We start from the raw sequence: 22,719 nt of genomic DNA, 5'->3' as shown, positions 1-22,719 counted from the left end.
GATATCTTCATTCGAACCGATAAAACAATGTATTAGTCAAACGACGCACAATGAATGTCCAATGTTTTGATAGATGAAAAACCAAGCAACCGATTTAATGAAACTTATTCCACATCATCACTTGTATCCGGAAACCACAAGAGATATCAAAACATCATTTCAAGAAAATCGAAGTAGAACAATGAGAAATCAAACCCATAAACTCAAATAGCATGAACAAGCAAGAAACTCGGTTTCTCTTCAATGGTGAGGTTTCATCCTCAACCCCAAACGAAAATATTAGCTACACATGATAAAATAACTACAACTTAAAACATTAAAAGCATAAAAATCAAAGAGTTGCAAAAGGAAAGAAATAAGCTACAAGAAGAAGAGAAGCAAGAAGTTATGTACAAAGAGGCTCATGCCTCCTCTCTCCTCTTGATTTTCAGCCTTGGTCTCCTTTTATAGCCAAGTGGTTTGTGTGGAATGGGTGAGTGGGTGTATGAGTGGAGAGATGAGTGATGAGTGTTTTATGGAATGAGTGGTGAGTGTTTTATGGAATGAGTGGTGAGTGTTTTATGGAATGATGTTGAGTGGAAAAAAAAAGTGATTAAGTGGCTGAGAATGTGGAGAAAAACGTGTATTGGCTCTAGCTTTGGGGAGACAAGGAATGAGGCAAAAGAAAAATAATAAGAGAGATGGTTCCGGATTTTCGGGATGATCCGTCGACTGAAATTCAAACAGCCATATCTTTTTCCACGCATCTCCAAATTGGCTGAAACTTGTTGCGTTCGAAAGCTGACATCTTGAACTTCAATTTAGACCTAAGAAAACTCCCAAAAAGGATATTTTTTGGTCCTGTTATGATCAGTCTAAATGTAGTGGTCTGCTGCATCCGAATTTCCTTGTATTTTGCTTGAATTATATCATTTCTCTCTTATTGTCCTACAAAATATAAAAACACTAAAACTAACCAAAGCATTAGAAAATAACAAAGCTAAAGGTTTAACTAATGTAAATTAAGGGGTCCAAATACACAATATTTGGTACTCATCAAATACCCCCAAACTTACATTTTGCTAGTCCCTTAGCAAAACAAAATGAAAAACAAAATCAAAGCATGAAACATAAATCCTCTTTCGTGGGAGACACGATTGCATTTAGCATATGCAATAAGCCTTTTAAACCCCTAGGACTCCCTAGTGGACGAGTGAAGTCTCGTGAGGGTTTGCCAGAAATGATACCCACAAACATTCAAACACTACGTTGTCAACGAGAAAAAGTTTTACCCAGACCATGGTTCATACGTCATTGGCATGCTTAAAAAGACAAACCCCATCATAAACATCAACAGGGGATCCAATCATCAAATCACTCATAAATGGACAGTTAAGACATCACATTTCCTCAAAAGTGTAGAGTGAAATCAACATGCAATTATGAGGTTTCATTTTAATCTCAAGATAAGTACTTCAAAAATCATTGGAATCCCTATCAAATGAAACAACCAAGGCAAGATATGCAAATTATTTTATTTTATTTATATATATATATTTTTTTTGTTTTTTGTTTTTTGTTTTTTTTTTTTTTGTTTTTTTTTTTTTTTAATATGTTGGTTGTGCAATGCTCGGCTCCCTTAAGCTTTCTAATTGACCCATGTAACGAGTGTTGGGCCAGTGGCTCCCAAACCAAATGGTCTTAGGGCACTAGATGTAGAAACATCCCTAAGGGCTTAATTACTCAAGTCAAAAAGGCTACGAAGCCAAACTAGTCATACAATTAACCAAATTGAAATTCTCACCTTTTGACGCGAACACTCAATGCTTAGTGAGGCAAGAGGCCCGGTTACTCAGTGAAAAACTCAAAATGATCTTCTTTTTTCTTTTTTCTTTTTTTTTTTTTTTTTTTTAATATATATATATCTTGCAAGCCAAGGTTATTTATCAATAAGTCATCCAACAACTCTCAAAATACACAATTAAGCACAAATTCATACCCCACAAATTACATGCTAACGTGCTCGTGATAGTTCAACTCAAGTGAAATCTTACTAGCCCAAAAATAAGTCAAAAGACTCAGATTCCTAAAGACATGATGTGTTCAAAAACTTAAGCAAGCCGATGAAATGCAAACCACAGCTATGGCTTAACTCAAACTTGACAACATAATTTTTTTTTTTTTTAATTAAAACATTTTAAGAACAAAAAGACAACTAAAAATAACTAAAAACAATTAGAAAAATTAAATAAACACACAAATGGAAACTTAAACAAACAGAAAATTTAAACAAACAAACAAATGAAATAAACAAACAAACAAATGGACAGAGTGCTTTTCCATACCCCCAAACTTGAATTACACATTGTCCGCAATGTGTAGTGTAGAAATACATTACCAGAAATACGGAAACATCGAAGTGTGAAAGGTCAAGGCGTCCCCCAAACTTAAACACCAAAACACCTGTCAACAAAAACTTAACAGCAACATTTCTCATAGACACAAACATCAAAATGTTAGTTGCTGTCAGAAACGAAAATAAAATGAAAAGAAATAAAAATGAAAGAAATCAACTGTACAAAAAAGTAAGAGAAAATTTACAGCGCCTTCCCCGATCATGTGGATGTCCAACCAATCCCTTCCACCCTTTCTTCTTTAGAATCTGATATCCCTCTGGAAGAATGTGTCGCCTTCTCAGGTGGCCAACTTGCTTGCTTCGAAGGATCTTCGTAGCGCCATTTTTTTTATTTTTTTTATTTTTATTACAGTCCATAAATAAATAAAAAATAGAAATAAAATAAAAATAAAAATAAAAATAAAAATAAAAAATATAATTATTGTCTTACAAAATGAAGTACTTCTAAGAAAACATAAACTTGCGAATCGGACCTTTCCTGCAACATCCCCAGAGTATTCGGTATGCTTATACCTGACTAAGTTTCTGGGCGGAAAACCCTGAGGTTTTGGACTACACGCAAGAGGTCCTGGTGTTGTTCTTGCAAACGATTGGTATTCTGTTCCAACTCAGCATACCTCTTTTCCAAGTCTTTCGCATACGAATCTACCACCTTCTTCAGCTTTTTATTTTCTTGCTGTAAGACCCGATTCCTACGCCTAAAGTCCATGTACATTCGCTGCAAAGCCAAAGTTTGAGCTTTTAGCGCTTGGACTTCATTCCCTCGAACTTGCAGACGTCGAGCCATGTTTGTAACTGAAGAAGCACTCTGAATACTGAAAGCCAAAGAGTCATTGATGGCTTGAGCATCAGTCCTATCCGCCAACAACTTATCATCTCGAGGAGTTATGATGCCTTGAGCCACGGATGCAGCTGCTGCATCATTCAGCATTACAGAGTCATTGGTCATGAGAGGACCTTTTTGCGTTAAGAATAATGGACGCCAAATTTCGGGTTGTACTACTGGCGTAGCATTCAGATCAAGATTATTTTGGGAAGAGGAAGAAGCCATTTTTCTGGAAAACTTAGGAAACGATGATATCCCTCAAAGAATCTGAAGGAGAGAAAGATAGAAATGAAGCGGTGATTCGAAATATTTGAAGGGAAGGAAAGAGAACTTAATCAGTGGGCGAGACGCGGTCTAATCAACGTCATTCTGAGCGCAGCCTCCACTATCACTAGTAGACAGCCGCCCACGAATCACGAGTTCTCTTCTTTCTGAGCGCAGCCTCCACTATCACTAGTAGACAGCCGCCCTCGAATCACGAGTTCTCTTCTTTTTCAAGTTTTCACCCTTTTCACCTTCTCGAATTCCGAATTTACCCAATGACTTTTTCGGATTCATCGCCGCACTTTCCGCAACTAGCAGTCGTAGAGGGGCATCCCGAGAATGAGCTGGATGAGCGTTCCGAGAAAGGGATGGAGATATTACGATTCACTGTCGGCACCACTTGCACCGTCCCCTCTCAAATTTTCTCTATAAATTCACTCGTCTTCTCTCTTGCAAAGCACACCTATGAGCTCTCTACCCTTCACACTTCGAGAGCCAAATCTTTCTTCTAATCTGAACTCATCATCGCTTCCTGGAAGGGAAGATGTAGTTCATAACCAATTTCAAAGTTGGAAAAAAATGCAGCATCACAACCAGATTCACAAACAACGAAGCAAGACTATTCTTGATCATACTATCCAGAAGCAAGATTATTCTTGATCATGCAAGACCTTCTCTTCCGTCTTGTCAACCTGGACGCTCCTCACATCTATCCTCAATCCGGTGATGGCGATCTATGACAGAAGAGAGAGAGCACTACGATATGAGTACCGCACTCATATCCTTTCCGGATTGCTTGCCTCGCCTTCTTTGCTTTCTTCACATTCCCCACCTTCCTCTCCTTCGAGGCTTCCATGTTCTCATTTAGCAAGCTTTCCATGGTTCATGTGGGTTGAAACTGTAAGGGTAGTTGGTTGGAGCAAGTGTCCTACCACTAGGTGAAACATGTTGTACAGAAGAATCACAATAATTATCAAAATAAGAATCCATGCTTCACTTACACCCTATAGCAAGAAGTTATCCCACCATTGAAAAATTAAAAATAAACTAACAAACAAAAACAGACAACAAAATAAGGTAAAACAGAAACAAAATATTTAACAAAAATAATTAAAAAAAACAACTGTGCAAAAAGATAAAAGAAAATTTACAGCGCCTTCCCCGATCATGTGGATATCCAACCAATCCCTTCCACCCTTTCTTCTTAAAGAATTGATGTCCCTCGAGAGAAATGTTTCGCCATCTTATGTAGCTAACTTGCTTGCTTCGAAGGATCTTTGTAGGACGATGGTTCCTAGATTTGCGCGGTTGTGTGCATAGATCCTTGACAGTTTTGGCATAAGATGGCTCTTTGAGACATGTAAGAATTAAAGCTTGGGGCTCATGAAATGTCTCAAGAGGGATGGTGATGAAGGAATGAGCTTCAGTACTCATTTCCTTGTCATTGGGACTATTTGGATTTGGCGGGGGCGCTGCTTGCTCAAGGTGCTCCTCATTTTCTTCCTCATTGCTATCCACAATTTCCTCATTCTCAAACATGGTGATGGTTGGGACATGCTCATGACAAGAATGACTAGCATCATCCTCATCAATCATGTAATGCCCTGCAACCATCGACTGACTCTGAAGCTCTTCTTCCTCTATTCTGATGACTTCAGCAACCAGATATTCAAGCTTTCCTTCTATTCTGGCAATCGCCTGAGTGTTTTCCATAGTGGCATTCTTCACGTCACTAATAGCCTGGCCTGTGAGCTCCATGAAGACCTTAAGAGTGTCTTCCAAAGTGGACTGTGAAGAAGAGGCTGGATAAACGTAGGATGAAGGATGGGAAGATTGGTTATCAAAATGTGGATAATCAGGATAGTGCATATCCTGAAATTGGGGAGCACAATTTCCCATGGCTTGAGCTTGCCACGAGAAATCAGGATGGTCGCTCCAGTCCGGGTTGTAAAAATTGGAATTTGAATCAAATCCCGGACTATAGAGATTGGTGTTCATTTGCTCATAAGACAGATTGCAGAATTGTTCCCAGGAGGGACAACTACTAGCACTATGATAAGGATCAAAGCAATATGAACATGGTTCATGTGGGTTGAAACTGTAAATGTAGTTGGTTGGAGCAAGTGTCCTACCACTAGGTGAAACATGTTGTGCAGAAGAATCACAATAATTATCAAAATAAGAAGTCATGCTTCACTTACACCCTATAGCAAGAAGATATCCCACCAAAGATATGAACCAATTTTTTTTTTTTTTTTTTTTTTTTTTAAAGAAATTGCAAGTGGGGCAGACAGAATTTTCTAAGAACCCAGGTTCGTTCCCAGGAAAGTGAGGGGGGTCACACCGGACACACTTAAATCCCAAGACTTTCCTAGCCAGAACTTGCCTCGACACTTAGATAGCGCCGTAAGACCACACTAGCAAAATATACTTTTTTTTTTTTTTTGAAGATTAAAAGAAAAAAAAAATAGCACAAAAAAAAAAATTGAAGACTAACACGAATGCATAAAACAACCAAAGACACCAGAAAGGCAAGAATTAAAACTTACAAATTTGGACCAAAAAATAATTTTTTTGGCAAGACTTTCTGCTACTGAACTATTCCACGTAACACCTCCAGTGTTGGTTCGATCGATCGACTTCGTAACATTCCGCACAACCTGAAATAACAATAAAACAGAAAACCTTGCTTTTTTTTTTGGGTTAGACAATAAAACAAAAACAAATAAAAATAAAAAGAAACAAAAATTGGAAGAAGAAAAAGAAAACAAAAAATCTACCTAAACTAGTAGAAAAATAAAATCAATTCAAACAAAAATCAATTTCCACAAACAAAACAATTCCCCGGCAACGGCGCCAAAAACTTGATGTGTTTTAAAATAGTTACTCGCAAGTGCACGAATCGTTTTGCAATATAGCGTTATGCAAGTGCGAGGTCGATCCCACAGGCAATTGTGTTGCGAAAATTAATCTCTATTCAAACTAATCCTATTTTAACCTAGTTCCAAATTTAGGGGTTTTTGATAAAAGAAAACATGAACAAAAATAATGAAGATAAAGGGGTCTAGGGTTTTGGAATCCACACTCACCAAATCATATCAACCTAATCTCATGCTCATCACACTTATTCGAGGTTGTCACGTATAAATCTTAGGTATGCTCTACATTGCTTCAAAAATCATTTAGATCATTCAATGATTTCGTTCATAGCACAAATCACAAAGAGTACCAATTGAAATCCAAACATCCAATGTATCATTCAATCACAATGGATATCTTCATTCGAACCGATAAAACAATGTATTAGTCAAACGACGCACAATGAATGTCCAATGTTTTGATAGATGAAAAACCAAGCAACCGATTTAATGAAACTTATTCCACATCATCACTTGTATCCGGAAACCACAAGAGATATCAAAACATCATTTCAAGAAAATCGAAGTAGAACAATGAGAAATCAAACCCATAAACTCAAATAGCATGAACAAGCAAGAAACTCGGTTTCTCTTCAATGGTGAGGTTTCATCCTCAACCCCAAACGAAAATATTAGCTACACATGATAAAATAACTACAACTTAAAACATTAAAAGCATAAAAATCAAAGAGTTGCAAAAGGAAAGAAATAAGCTACAAGAAGAAGAGAAGCAAGAAGTTATGTACAAAGAGGCTCATGCCTCCTCTCTCCTCTTGATTTTCAGCCTTGGTCTCCTTTTATAGCCAAGTGGTTTGTGTGGAATGGGTGAGTGGGTGTATGAGTGGAGAGATGAGTGATGAGTGTTTTATGGAATGAGTGGTGAGTGTTTTATGGAATGAGTGGTGAGTGTTTTATGGAATGATGTTGAGTGGAAAAAAAAAGTGATTAAGTGGCTGAGAATGTGGAGAAAAACGTGTATTGGCTCTAGCTTTGGGGAGACAAGGAATGAGGCAAAAGAAAAATAATAAGAGAGATGGTTCCGGATTTTCGGGATGATCCGTCGACTGAAATTCAAACAGCCATATCTTTTTCCACGCATCTCCAAATTGGCTGAAACTTGTTGCGTTGGAAAGCTGACATCTTGAAATTCAATTTAGATCTAAGAAACTCCCAAAAAGGATATTTTTTGGTCCTGTTATGATCAGTCTAAATGTAGTGGTCTGCTGCATCCGAATTTCCTTGTATTTTGCTTGAATTATATCATTTCTCTCTTATTGTCCTACAAAATATAAAAACACTAAAACTAACCAAAGCATTAGAAAATAACAAAGCTAAAGGTTTAACTAATGTAAATTAAGGGGTCCAAATACACAATATTTGGTACTCATCAAGACCCAATCTACAGAAAAATATTCCTCAATAATTTCATCTTCCTCCTCCACATGAGATGGACTTGAGACTTGTTAACAACAGTCAAGGCATGAGAGTGCTAGAAAATTAAGGAAGCTCAACTTTGAAGCCTAATTTTCCATGCCGCTCATCCCGAACACATTGTTCCTGGACCAGAACAAGATTGTTATACGAGTTCTCGAAATTGAATTTTGGATTGCGATCGTCAATATTGCAATGCATCTCCATGTTTTGCACCGCTAGACGATGGTTCAACTCCGCAACTTGCCTCTACAAGTTTTCAATCATCACCCCATGACAGAAAAAATAAAAAAAATAAAAATTGATGGGTTTTGACTCTTAGGGGTAACCGAACCACTGCCGTGGCCCATGGGGGTGGCCGAATGGGCAAACCCTCTAAATATTTTTTAAAGGATTTGGCCCTTGGGGGCGGCCGAACTACCCCCAAGGGCCAAAACCATCAAAAAAAATTTATTTTATTTATTTATTTTTTTCTGGCATGGGGTGGCCGAACCACCCCATGGAAAGTGGTTCGGCCACCCCAGACCGGCCAAGGGCCACCCCTCTTTTTCTTTTTCTTTTTGAATTAATTTTTAAAGTTATTTTTTCATTTAATTTTTTTTTTTTTTTTATATAGTACCACATGTCAACCTCAGCGGTTAACATGTGACAGAACGTTAATATTTGGATGGAATATGTAACAAAAGTATCAAAATAGTTTTTACCCCTGTGTTTAGCGCCATTTAGCAAACGACGATAAATGAAGTGTCATTTTTTTTGCCTAAAAATGACACTATTCAAGCGATACTAAAACCCTAAATTTTTATTTATTTATTTATTATTATTATTATTATTTTTTTGTAGTGATTGAGGACTAAAAAAAAAAAAACTCAGGAAGAGAGAAAATAATAATTATGGAAGAGAGATACCATAATCGCTCCAAAGAAGCAAACAGAGAATAACTCTAAAGACTAAAAGTATTATTGATTGATACTCAAAAGCTGAATTGCAAAATAATACAAACATACATGGTAAGTTTAAGTACTTTTCAAGCAAAATACTTGAAGAAAATAAAAGTAATAAATAAAAATAGAAAAATAACCTTAAATTTGGAGTCAAAGCAAAACTTTTGTATGTAAGATACTGTCTCCATATATAGCATATATGCCGCATATATGGTGTTTATTATATTTATTATAAATATAATATACGGTATTATGGTTATGGTAATTTCTATTAATTTAGATTACCGTGATGGAATCGTTTAATTGATTTAAAATTAATTAATAATATTGTTTCTTTGATGGGAGGAACAATACCGTACTTACCATATTTGAGGGTCCCTAACCTAACCTATAAATTAATTGCCTGCGTATATCATCAGTACGACAATACAGTCATAAGCATAAGTTAGAAGATCTCTCATATAGTATTTTGTTTTCTTCAGATCTTTGTGCCGATCTTATTCAAAAAATAATATTAAAATCTTATGCGTGATTCTCTTTCATCATATTCACGCCTATACCAAAGCTTAGATCTTTTTAGATTTTTTTACGACTTACAGAAACTATCGATCATATGATACAAATTAATTTGGGTGTGTGTGGCTGCAGTTTAACAAGAAAATGAAAGCCAACAAATTCACACTGAAGCGAGCAGAAACTTCTAGTGACCTACTACTGTAGGTGTTGCTGGGTTCATCATATGATAATGGCTGGCATTAATGTGTATAAAGTTGATAGGGCCATGTCCACTGTCTTAAAAAGAATGGAGGTAAAGAAAAATGGGCAAAAAGAGGATCGAGTAAGAATCATGTGGAGTATCTTCTACTCAACAAACACGTAAAGTTTCTGCAACACAAACTTCAACATATATATTGTAGCTTTTTATAGAGAGTGATCATGAATATTTGATGGTGAAAACAGTCTGGCTTTCTTACGCGCAATCATTATAGTCCAATCGAAAAGTTAGCTAGTCCAATAATGTGGTTGCGGGTGTAATACATATATATAAAGCAACGATCCACGTTATAGTTCCGATCGATCTGATTTAATTACAAAGATACGCGGGACACAACTATGCAGGCCAAAAACAACTTTTTGTTTATGAATTACATGGAAAACGAATCACCAATTATATTTTTCGGGAGGGGAATTTGGTTTTTGTTTGCTTGCTTGCTTGCATAAGAAGTGGCACTCAACAGAATTTTCACCAATAAAAAGGGGTCCCGGTTCCCAATAGAGAACAAAAGAAATGAGGCAGGGAACTCCCCCGTCTTCGTTAATCAGTACTTTCAACTTTCATCATTGAACTCTCTCAAAAAGGACTTCCACTAGGTGTTGTCCCAATTAAGTGCTCTAGGAAAAAAGAAAGACATATGAATTTCTCATATATAAATTAGCTTGAAAACAATGGCGTGTGTCATGTGTCTGTGTGTGTGTGAGAGAGTGAGAGAAAGAGCTAGCTAGACTTACATCAGTGAACCATATATGAGTTATTGAAGATTTTTCACTTGTACAGTACTAGGGAATAATTGATTGCTTCTCAACTGGGATTTCCTCATCTAATTGTGACACTTGTTTGTTGATAATTGATAATATGGGACCAAGAAAGTTACCCATGCGGATATATATCTATCTGCGACAAAACAGAATCAATAGAAAAGCAAAATTAATTGGAGCAGTACTAAGAATCTTATAATATATATATATCATTCTATTTAAATTTATGTTTGTCAGAACAGTCAATTTAAAAACTTGGGGTTAGTGGAAATCATGTAGAAAGACCAAAAGAGTATGTATACGAATTAGGAAGCATACATCGGCCAACCCCAAAAAATTCCTTAACAACAGCATTTCACGTACGTACTGAAGGCTGCATAAAATATACTTGTTTCATGCGGCCAAGTTAGTAAACACGGTAATCAAAGAGATGGAGAAGGTTTGGGAGTCAAGTATTCTCTGATGCAAGCTGCATTAGCTATAAAAAAGCGAATTAATTAAGTCAGAAGTGAGTGGAAAAGGAATCTCATCAAAACGTAACTAGTCGGTAATCCAGTTTAAGTGGCATCAATTCCACTCATTCCCGCATATGCTGAATAGCTAATTGCTAATTAACTACATGTTTAATATATAAAGAACCTCGGAAGTGAGTGGTAGAGGAATCTCACAAAATCCACTTTAAGTGCCAGGAACTCCACTCATTGCCTCTATATGCTCAGAGAGAGCCGCCTTAGTGATAAAGCCATCAATTTTATATTAATATATTATTCCTAACAAAATTCATTCTTTATATTATTTATAATAGTTTTTGAATTTAACGCTTTTGCTCGCAGTACGTCATGGACATTCAGAAAAGGTATGGATGCGATCGAAATTATTCGAAGTAATATAAAAATTACTAGCAGCTTCCCTACAAGGGATCTGTTCCCTAAATTTTAGGAAAAATTTTAAGAAAGTCAAAAAAACCATCCCACAGCAGCTTTCCTACAATTATCTGTTCACCTCACATTCAATTGTTTATTCTAAAAATATAATCATTCTCTTACTTTATCTCTTTCTTTTCTTACTTTTAATTAAAGTAGAAGTAACAAAATAATATTTTAATAATATAGGGAAAAATGAAGGGAAGCTGCTGTGGGGTGTTTTTTGATAGGGAAGTAAAAAGTAGTTTTATTCCCTACATTTAGGGAAAATGAAAGGAAAGGGAAGGGAAGCTGCTAGGAATGCTCTAACTTAATTAGACATCGGAGTTTACCCGACAAGTCATTTCTGTCTAATTTTATTTTATTTTATTTTATTTTATTTTTCTTTTATAGGGAGTAAGAGACTCAGGTTGCATTTGGGATTGTAATGTTGTAAAGAAAAAATGTAATTTTAAACTAAATCGTCTGAAAACTGTATTTTTAAAAAATTATGATTTATAAACGTAGAAAACTGTTTTTTCAAATCGAAGGCAATGTGTTGTTTTTTTTTTTCAAAACGCATAATTTTTAAATGTTAAGTTGTAATTTTAAAGGTCAAACTGCAATTTTGTTTAACGTTTAACTGCGTTTTTAAAAATTATTTTTTCAAATCACACATTTTTACGGTTCTTTTGATCATATTATCGTGATCAAGCGTTGGTAATATATTTTCTTTAGAGGTACTCATGACTCAACCATTCTTTATAAAAACGTCAACATTGTTCTCTTTTTCCTTCTCTTTTTGGGTCTTCTTTCCGTCCAAATGAGATGGAACATTTACATGATAAAAACCCAGAACAAGAAGTAAATCTTGGATTCACCGTTTAAGATTCAAAGTAGATGGAAGTCGACTTGAGAAATTTATCAAGCGGTTTTCAATTTTCTAAGCCAGGAATGACACAGCTTTATTCATTTTTATGTTGAAAGATACGTACATTTCAGCTTTATTGAGTTGATTTGTGCCAAACACGATTTTTTCTCAACTTGAAAATCAATTAATGATTAGCCCGTTTTCACACGTCGATTGGAGGAATTGCGTTGGACCAAAAAACAAATAAAGAAGAAGAGAACAAATTAAAATGGAGAGTTGTCTGTACTGTAGTATTACTATTCTTTATCAATCATTCTACCGGCCGCTATCTTAGTGTCTTTCTCATTCCCATAAAAAGAAAAGAATTGCCGAGGGTGTCGGCCCTAAGTTGTGTTGGCTACGGCGAGTAGATTCTTCGAGTGGGGAAAAAAATAATAATAAACGCAGAGGAAAATGAGAAGTAACAGGAAAAAGCAAATTAAATCGATATGAGAAATGTGTGTTGATACTCGCTTTTTAAAAAATTTATATGAGAAATGTTGTAAGACCTCAGTCCTATATTGAAAAAAAATGAATAGTTCACACAGAGTGAGGGTCCGTTTAGATTTGCGATTTTAAAAAGTGCGATTTAAAATAATAATTTTAAAATGTGCGATTTGAAAAAATTAATTTTTAAAAACGTAGTTAAGCGTTTGGCAAAATCGCAATTTAGCCTTTAAAATCGCGAATTTACCTTTAAAATTCTGCGTTTTAAAAAAAAACATCATTTTATCTGCGATTTAAAAAAGTAGATTTTCTGCTTTTTCAAATCGCAATTTTTAAAAACGCAGTTCCCAAACGATCTATGTTCTGGTTTATAATCGCATTTATTGTCTACGAAATCGCAATCTCAAACGCACTCTTAGTGGTTTACAAAGATACTCATAAGTGCTAAGTCTCACATTGTCTATTTAATTACTATGTGAAATTGGACTTTATAAGGAATTCTAGGAAGGCTCCAAATTGACTAGTCCGAAGTGATAGCACAGATGTGTCTAACGCTTTTCATTGAGTCTTTACAAATGGTATCAAAGCCACCTAGTAATGCCAAGCCATGTTGTTTTAGTACATCGCATGACGTGGCTCTTACGAGAACGTACGAGGTTTAAGGGGAGAAGTTTGTAACACCCGATTCCATATTGGAAAGAGATGAATAGCTCACATAGAGTGAGTGGTTTATAAAGATATTCATGAGTGTTAAGTCACACATTATCTAATTACTAGGTGAATTGGGCTTTATAAAGGGTTCTAAGAAAGCTCCAAATTAACTAGTCCTTTTGGGGTAATAGCTCAGATGTGGCTAGCACTTTTCCTTGGGTTTCGTTACAAATGGTATCAGAGCCACTTAGTAATGTCAGGCCATGTGGTACTGGAGCACTGCATGACATGGCATTGATGAGGACGTCAAGAGTTTAAAAGGATGAGTTTGTAACACCCTGGTCCCATATTAAGAAGATAATCAATAGCCCACATAGAGTGAGTGGTTTATAAAGATAGTTATGAGTGCTAAGTCCCACATTGCTTAGTTATTAGATGAAACTGGGTTTTATAATAAATTTTAGGGTAACTCCAAATTGACTAGTCATTTTGAGGTGATAGCGCAAATGTGACTAGTGCTTTTTCCTTAGTCGTTATAAATGGTATCAAAGTCTTTTTGGAGTGATAGCGCAGATGTGGCCAATTCTTTTTCTTAGGTCTTTACAAATGGTATCAGAGCCACCTAGTAACACCAGATCATGTAGTATTGGAGCACCGCATGATGTAGTCCTGACGAGGACGTCATAGGTTTAAGAGAGGGAGTTTGTAACACCCTGTCCCATATTAGGAAGAGATAAATAGCTCACATAGAGTGAGTGATTTACAAAGATACTTATGGATGTTAAGTCTCATATTGTCTAATTACTAGGTGAAACTGGGCTTTATAAGAGATTATAGGAAAGCTCCAAATTGACTTGTCCTTTTGGAATGATAGCACAGATGTGACTAGCACTTTTCTTTGAGTCTTTACAAATGCTATAAACACTCGTACGTACTTATCTAACACCATAGTCTCATGTTAAAAGGAAAAGTAATTCATATAAAGTGGGTGGTTTATAAAGATAATCATGAGTGATAAGTCCCACATTACCTAATTATTAGGTAAAGCTGAGCTTTATAAGAAATTTTAGAGAAACTCCAAATTAACTAGTCATTTTGGAATGATAGATGTGGTTACTGCTAACTAACTCATTTTCTGGGTCGTTACAAATCGTCTCCTAGTAACGTCAGGCTATGTGGTAGTAGAGCACTGCATAACGTAACCCTAATGAGAATGTCAAGAGTTTAAGAGGGAGAGTTTGTAACACTCCTATCCCATATTAGAAAGATGAGTAGCCCATATAAAGTAAGTGGTTTATAAAAATAGACATGAGTACTAAGTCCCACATTGCCTAGTTATTAGGTGAAATTAGGCTTTATAAGAAATTCAAGAGAAACTCTAAATTAATTAGTTATTTTGGGATGATAAGATGATAGTACAGATGCGGATAGCGTTTTTCCATAGGTCGTTACAAATAATGCATTTAAAAGTGTAAAATTCAGGAAAATGTATTTTTATTTTTCGTTTTATATCAGGACTATTTTTGTCATTTTCCATGGAAATGTAGAACATTGTGTTAAAGCATCTTCAAAATTAATATATATATATATATATATATATATATATATATATATATATATATATATATATATATATTATTTTGCGTTTAGAGAATGTTTTAAATGGAATGTTATAAAGTAATGCTTACATGTATGCACTTATGTGTATACACTAGTATGATGCGAAGCACCGGATGCACACGCACGCTCATGGCAGTGGGCGCTAGACCTTTCAATTTTGGACAGACAGGATCATTCGATCTAGTGGTTTGATCTAGACCGTATGATTCTTTTTAGATAGGTCCAGTAGGTGAATTTTTTGGACCATCACTAAAGTGAACGGTAAAATCAAATCAACTTTGATTTAATGGTTGAGATTAAATAATTACGATATAATGATTATTATTAAATAATCATTGATAATTATTTGATCTGATGGTCAGATTAAGTGTTTATTAAAATAGCAGATGTTAAATTAGCAGTTTATAACGGTTGGATTAGCATTTTAAAATTTTGAGTCTTTTTCTCTCACTATAATAGTAAATATAAAGGTATTCAAGTTTATTTTTTGTTTCTGTAAAACGTAACAAAACAATAAAGGATTTCTGGGTTTCATTATATCATGAAGAAATATTTGTTATAACTCTTTGCATATCATTTATGGTGAGTGCAAATAATTTATTAAAAAAAACAACATTGTAACACGTACCCTCATGAACATTTCGTTTTCGTATTTTTGTGTTCTTCTACTTTTATATATAACACATTATAATCTCAATAATAAATTGAGAAAGACATTGTAAAAAATTTTAATATTGTAATTTTGTTGGTTAAAGAGGGTAAAAGTACTTTTTATTAAAAAAAAAGAAAGAAATAAATAAAAAAGAAAAAGAAAAGAAAGTTGTATGGTATGTTTAACAGTAGACAAATGGGTGGGTGGTGGAATTATTTTAAGGAAAATGAAAGCGTCAAGGGGCATGTGCGAGAGAGTATAATGTGATCACATATGCGCTCGGGCTAGGTGCAGACGTCGTGGCTCTCTACCATTACGTGTGTAAAGTAGCTGCGCTCTCTACCATTATGTGAGTTGAAGTAGCTGTCACCGATGATGCGATGGCCATTGACTTTTTCCTTCAAATAAGAAAATGAGAACTTCCCTGGCCTGCTTTCTATATATACACGTTCCCCTCCATTGTCTCCATTCATTTCAGTTTCTTCTTCGGCGAACTGAATTCTGGTTAATTTCTATCAGCAATCAGATACCACCCCGGCCCCGGCTTTTCTATATTTCTTTTTCCCTCAGTTTTCACTAGTCTTCCTTGATCACAACTCCAAAAAAAAAACCCATGTGAATTAATCTGCCATTCTTTCGATCCTACTCCTCTAACCTGGCTCGCTTCAGTCCTCAAATCCCTTAGCAATACATTCATAAAAGCCTAGAAAGCATGTAATTGTGTTCTCTCTTCTCCAAAAAACCAAAAAAAAAAAAAAAAAAACATTTTACTGTCATCCGATTTCTTTTAGTTCATTATGTCCACATAACAATTGTTGAGTTATCTGTGTATTCTCTAGTGTAACCTATCCTGGCCAAGGTTCAAACCCTCGTGTAGCCACACCTTTATAAAAATTACTGAATCATGTAATTTTTATCCTTCTCGTTCCCAGAATCCAATCAAAACCAAAAAAAAAAAAAAAAAAAAAAAAAAAGATTTATCAAGGTTGTTGTTGTTGTTAGTTCAAAGCGAAAAAAGAAAAAGAAGAAAGAAAAGGAAATGCCGGAATCAGAGGCCGGTACCCCACCGGTGTCGGCTCCGCCGACGCCCGGGACCCCAGCTCCGCTCTTTACGGCTCTTCGAGTGGACTCCCTATCCTACGATCGCAATTCAATGCCGCGATGCAAGTGCTTGCCTGTTAATGCCCCTACTTGGGGTCAACCTCACACCTGCTTCACCGACTTTGCAGCACCCGATGTCTCTCTCACTCGGAAGGTACCTCTCTCTCTCTCTCTTCTCCTCCCCGGAAGTCTGACTTTTTTTACCTACATTTTGTTTACTTCTTTTGATTTAGTTGGGTATGAATTGGAGGCAAAAGCAAATATTTATTATTTTTTGACCCATCTTAGCTCAACCAAAGGAAAAATGAAGATGAGTCTTTATTAATTGCATTTGTTTGTCCTCCCATAATGATTAATGGTTCTGTAAACTCGTTAATATTCTGGTTGGAAATGGCAAAGAGTACAATTATATATGCAAACACTATGGTCACATCGTGCTTAAAGTTTAAACCCACTTCCTTCATGATCTTGATTGTTTGGTCCTTTTGTTGTTGTGTTTTTTTTTTTTTTTTTTTCCCCTGTTGGATGAATGTCAACAGTCTTGTACTTCAGCCTCAGAATTTGGATGGTTGGAGTCGTTGGACCCAATTCCAATTTGAGTCAACTATATTTGGCCGGGGTTTCCACTTGATCAACTAGCACTTACAAATTGATAATTGATGAGATATTAAATAAAGAATTTAGCTTATTTTTTTATTATAAATTATTACGTCAATCTGTAAATGATTTTAAATAGTTTGGTAATTATAAAATATATAATATCCCCATACATACTATTTTTTAAGTATATTATTTGATAAAAATATATCTCATAAAACGAATGTCATCTATTCGAACCCCCTTTCCGATCTGCCTCCCTTTAGTCGGTCATATAAAAAAGAAAACAAAGAAAGTATATTTATTTGATACGTACGTCATGGTGTTAACCTGTTCCCAAATACCATTGGACAAATAAATAATAATCCATAGGTGCATGCGTGCTGGCGAATTAAGTCAATTACCTGGTCAAACGCTTTAAATATTCCCCTATAGAAAGATTAAATATGTGGGATGTTTGGTTTAGTTTCTAATCAATAATTCTCTTCTTTTTATTAATATTTGGTTAAAGAAAATTGATTATTGTGAGGCTCCCTTCATCCGATCGAGAAGTAATTTAAGAATGAGTTCATTAAATATACTTTCAATAGAATCACTTTAAAAAAGAAACCTATTCGATCTAAATTTTTCCCTATAATGAGTTTTACCATGTTTTAAATGAGAATATATAAGAAACTAACGTAGGTATTAAAATCAAAACACTAAGAAATTAAGATGACAGAAATAAAGAAAAAAAAAACATAATATATATATAATCACTTTTTAAAAAGTACACGCCAAACATTAAACAACACCTTAATGGTAACTTGTGGGAGAGAGATTCCTCCTTTTTCTACACTGATTACGGTAAGATCTGTATTTTAATCCTTCTTTATCCAACGCTCAGTAATTACAAAAAGACAAAAACTAATTTCTAAAAAATAACAATTTTAGTGAAACGTCTCATCGACTCTTGTTTTCTTATAATTATTGGTCGGCGTATTATTGTATCATCTTGTTAGAAGATAATTTTTTTTCTCTCTCTCTCTTTCCAAAGAGCCATCAAATTAGCCGCCTCCAAAGTCAACTTGAAGAAAGAATCCTGAGCACATGCGCGCTACACAATTTTTTTGTGTAATTATTGGATAGATTTCACCAAGTCTATCGAATACCCTTGTACGGATAGAGATTTTTCATAATTTCAGAGAATTTATCTATTTATTACAATGCCTGACGGCAGATAATCGTAAAGTGATATGATTGGGCTGTAAAATTGTATCGCAACATCGGTTGTGTTTGATAACTTCTTCTTTCTTTCTTTTTTAAGGTTTTTTTTTTTTTTTTTTTTTTTGTGTGTGTTTTTAAGATGCTATATAAATGTAAAAGATAATTCGTGTTTCTTTTTTTAATGAGTATTTTGTGTTCAAAGTTATTTTGTTAATGTTTTAACTTTTTGATAATAATAATAATAATAATAATAAGTGGGTTAACAAAACACACTAACAAGAAAAAAAAGAAAAAAAAATAAAAATAAAAAAGCGAAACAATAATGTGTTATGAGAACTTATTGGTAAATTTTGTCTATGGATTGTCGCAAGTAGATTGGTCATACTATGAGAGGATGCCCTTAAGAACTTGTTTTTTGTTTTTTTCTCGGAGAAAAGTCGATCTTAAGGGTAGATTTATTTAGTTTAGAATGCTTTTTACGTTTCCTTGCTTAAGCGGAATTTGACATGTTGTATATATGGTTTGTTAACGGATTTTGGTGTTCATTATTTATTTTTAGCTTGAAAAAATAAATATTTTCATATTTTGAAATTTTGGCAATTAATGAGAGGTTTTGGCACATTTTTCAAGAGTATGTCAGAACTGGTAGGCACGACAATTAATGAGATGAACAATTTGTTTTTAGTAAATTAAAGTTATTCTGGTGGGTTAATTTGCAGCTTGGAGCAGAGTTTGTGGGAACTTTCATCCTGATATTTATGGCGACAGCAGGACCCATTGTGAACCAAAAGTACAATGGAGCGGAGTCACTGCTCGGGAATGCGGCTTGTGCAGGGCTGGCAGTGATGGCCGTGATTCTGTCGACCGGTCACATATCCGGGGCACACCTAAACCCATCCCTCACCATTGCGTTTGCGGCGCTGCGTCACTTCCCTTGGCTCCAGGTGCCAGCCTACATCGCAGCACAGGTTTCAGGATCCATTTGTGCTTCCTTCGCTCTCAAGGGTGTTTTCCATCCCTACATGTCCGGCGGAGTTACGGTTCCTTCCGTAAGCAATGGCCAGGCTTTCGCACTGGAGTTCATTATCACTTTCAATCTCCTTTTTGTTGTCACCGCTGTCGCCACTGATACCCGAGCGGTACGTATATACATACTTATATATATACACATCATCTTTCTTTTCTCATGGCGGGATTCATTTTGCTAGGTGGGAGAGTTGGCCGGTATAGCAGTTGGAGCTACCGTTTTGCTCAACATTCTTGTGGCAGGGTGAGTAACTTGTTTTTGTGCTTTAGGGCCAAGAGTGTAAACATGCATGCATTTTACATGACATTTGTTAACATGCACGCATTTTACTACTAGCTTTTATACCTAAAATTGAAGAAAAAAAGAATTCCTCCGAATTGAAAGAGAATGCAATAATCGATAGATTTTAACGTGTGGCAGGCCATCAACTGGTGGTTCAATGAATCCCGTGCGAACTCTGGGCCCGGCAGTTGCAGCAGGCAACTATAAGTCATTGTGGATATACCTGTTGGCGCCCACACTTGGGGCCCTCACCGGTGCAGGAGTCTATACAGCAGTCAAGCTCCGGGACGACGAGGTTGAAGCACCGCGCCCGGTCAGGAGCTTCCGTCGCTAGGAGTAGCTAGGAGGACGCACCTCATGAGGCCTAATTGTCCCTGCCTTCGTTCAGTTTGGACTTTAGTTATTCTGAGGTGACAGCTCGAAAAAGTAGAAGAATAAAAAGGTGTGGAGGAGATACGACGATGTGACCGAAAGTCTACGCCCTACAATTGAGTTGTATAAAGTATGCTACCTTTCCTTTTCTAATATTGGTGCGTTGTCATTTCACGGGGCCTTTCTCCTTTTTGGATGGAAGTCTCCCTGATGTTGAATAAGCGCTTTGTATTGGCCCCCTTAAGCAATTAAGCAGCTTGTAATGATGTGTGTAGAACTGTGCGTGTGACCTTTTGCTTTAGCTCCTTTATAAAAACATAATGATGTGTGTAGTGCGTTTGTAAACTTTGCTAATCAATCAAAGTGCATGAGCACGAATGGTTTGTTTTATTTATGTTTGGTTCATCATCTCTCGCACTTTATGTATATAATACTCTTCACTTCTGTCCTTTATGTTTTCTTTTTTTTCTTTTTTTCTTTCTGTGAGCAAGTGGGGTCGCATGGCCGTGGCAAACATTCTAGCAAAACTTGCTTTGAGTAATTTGAGGTGTTAGGGAGATAATCGTGCACTCGTGATCGATCACCACCGGCGAAAAAGGCAAAGATCGAACGATTTAATAACTGTCCATCGATGCAATAACTTCGGGACTGAAGAGAACCCTAATGAAACTAGTGTGCTGGTGTTTTGGGCTCCGATGGTCCACGAAGACTTGATTCCATGATGGGCTTAATAGCTCATATTATCTTTACAGCCCTTTCGTGGTATAGTCCCGTTCGGTCTTCTTTGTATAATTAGGACAAATAAAATTAAGTTAGAAAAAATTATTCTAATCTGGTATAATTAAACTGACATATGCGGCTCTTAATAGAGTACATGATTCTCACGTATATTTTTAAAAAATGTGTGTGATAATTACATGTATTTAAGACACATATCAATTTAATATATTGGCTTGAAAAAAAAAAAAAAAATCAATACAACTTGAAAGAATCCATGCAAAATTTATACTATAATTTATGGATTTTGTTTAGGTGTTGTAAATGAGGGTCTTCAAGTGGACAGTTTAGGGTTTAGCCCCTAACTCCATGCGAGCGAATAGCAGAGTATAGATAGGTATATCCATATATAATAGTTTTGTTTTATTAAACTCAAACAACATTGTTTTAGGAAAATGAGTAGGGCGATTGTGGTTTTATACTTTTATTAACAAATTGAATCTATATGTTTTTTTAGATTTGCAATTTATAAATATTTGTATTTTCATATTATAATTTACAAGTGTATTTAGTTAAAAAAAAAATGGATTATGAAAAATAAAGATTTCTAATTTACCGTGTGTGTGTGAACAATGTGTAACAAAATATCTAAATGCAGAATTTAAATAAGACATATATTATGTTAACGAAGTGGAAACTCAATTAAGAGAAAAACCACTCTGAGGTAGTCAAACCCAGGAATTCCATTATTCAGAATATAAAGCTAATAACAAAGCAGTAGCGCTTACGTACCTTGATGCAGCGATCGTACATTGCACTCTGATGTGTATCTATGCACGAACGTTTTTCAACCAGGTCTCCTACTTGAAGGGCTATTCAATGGATTCCTTTAGCTTAGGGCTCCTCCCTAAGCTAGACTTCACACGATCAAGTCACACACCGGACAACTCTTATAGAGCTAGCAGATCTTCATAATTTCTACTTGAATACCCTCTCTAAGCTCTAGAGAATTCAATATCGAATTCTGTAAATAATATATGCCTAGATGCCTCTATTTATAGGCTTTAGAAGACCTAAATCGAGTCTAAATTGGATTTCTCTAGGCCGCGTCCGGACGTAGGCTAAGAGCGTCCGAACAGTGAACTGTGCAATCGTCTTTCCATAAAGAGTTTGTAATTGTTTGGAGTTTTCTGCCTACATAAACCGTAGGTCAGTGATGTTTATTTATAGTGAATAAGAGTTAGTCCTCTAGTAGGACTTTACAAGATAGAAGCTTATCAAGGATCAGCTTAGTAAAGCTAGAAGTAGAAACCTGAAAGTATACAACTACTATCAAGATAGTTTAGATAAACTAGAACTCATATTTAAATCTAGATAGATTAATCTTTATCAGATGATAAAGATTTATCTAGGCTAATATTCCATAACGCGTTTCCTTATTAAGGCCACGTCCGGACGGTTGCAAGCTGTCTTCCCAATCCGTGTCTGTAAAGAAAATATGGATTCTTCTCGAACACTGAATAGCGTCCGAATGATGCTGCCTTGTTGTCCAGACAGATGCATGCTGGAATGCTGAGCTGTTCAGAATCTTCTCGACGCAGACGGGCGTCCGGACGCTTCACTGGCCCATCCGGATGCAAACAAAGGATCCGACTTTTGTTGAGTTGGAAATTGCACATAATTTTCCTGGAACTCTCAAAATTGCTTTCTTAAAGCTTGTGACACTGAAACTTGTCATAATAAGGCCATTTTCATATTATAAATAATTTCTGAATATTTAAAAAATTTGAAATAATACGGTATCCTTGTTTAAAGCAGCAACATTACATGATAGTTATTTTGTCAACAGAATGTAGCTAATAAAACTAACAAACTCCCCATTTAGCTATTATGGGACAAAAATCATTTGACCGATTTAAAA

General features: G+C 35.6%; 2 protein-coding genes across 4 annotated transcripts in view; one reads left to right on the top strand and one right to left on the bottom strand.

Annotated features, from left to right (window-relative positions):
- LOC133880437 (FT-interacting protein 3-like) overlaps positions 1–8,088 on the bottom strand; it is a 56,903-nt gene extending 48,815 nt beyond the window's left edge. Inside the window, exon 1 of one of the 3 annotated variants that reach the window (XR_009902285.1) lies at positions 7,798–8,088. The gene's annotated coding sequence lies outside the window, so the exon portion shown is untranslated. The remainder of the gene's footprint in view (positions 1–7,797) is intronic. The other 2 variants (XR_009902286.1, XM_062319383.1) reach the window with 2 other exon arrangements.
- Positions 8,089–15,967: 7,879 nt separating this feature from the next.
- LOC133879613 (probable aquaporin NIP5-1) lies at positions 15,968–20,475 on the top strand. The gene is made up of 4 exons (XM_062318243.1): positions 15,968–16,751; positions 19,120–19,539; positions 19,609–19,670; positions 19,848–20,475. Exons 1-4 carry the CDS (start codon positions 16,536–16,538, stop codon positions 20,041–20,043), a joined length of 894 nt encoding a protein of 297 aa, XP_062174227.1. The 5' UTR covers positions 15,968–16,535; the 3' UTR covers positions 20,044–20,475.
- The last annotated feature ends 2,244 nt before the right edge of the window (positions 20,476–22,719 follow it).

Source organism: Alnus glutinosa, chromosome 10, assembly GCF_958979055.1.
Source record: "Alnus glutinosa chromosome 10, dhAlnGlut1.1, whole genome shotgun sequence".
In the NCBI taxonomy this organism is placed as follows: Eukaryota; Viridiplantae; Streptophyta; class Magnoliopsida; order Fagales; family Betulaceae; genus Alnus; species Alnus glutinosa.
This window is presented reverse-complemented; position numbering and strand designations above follow the sequence as displayed.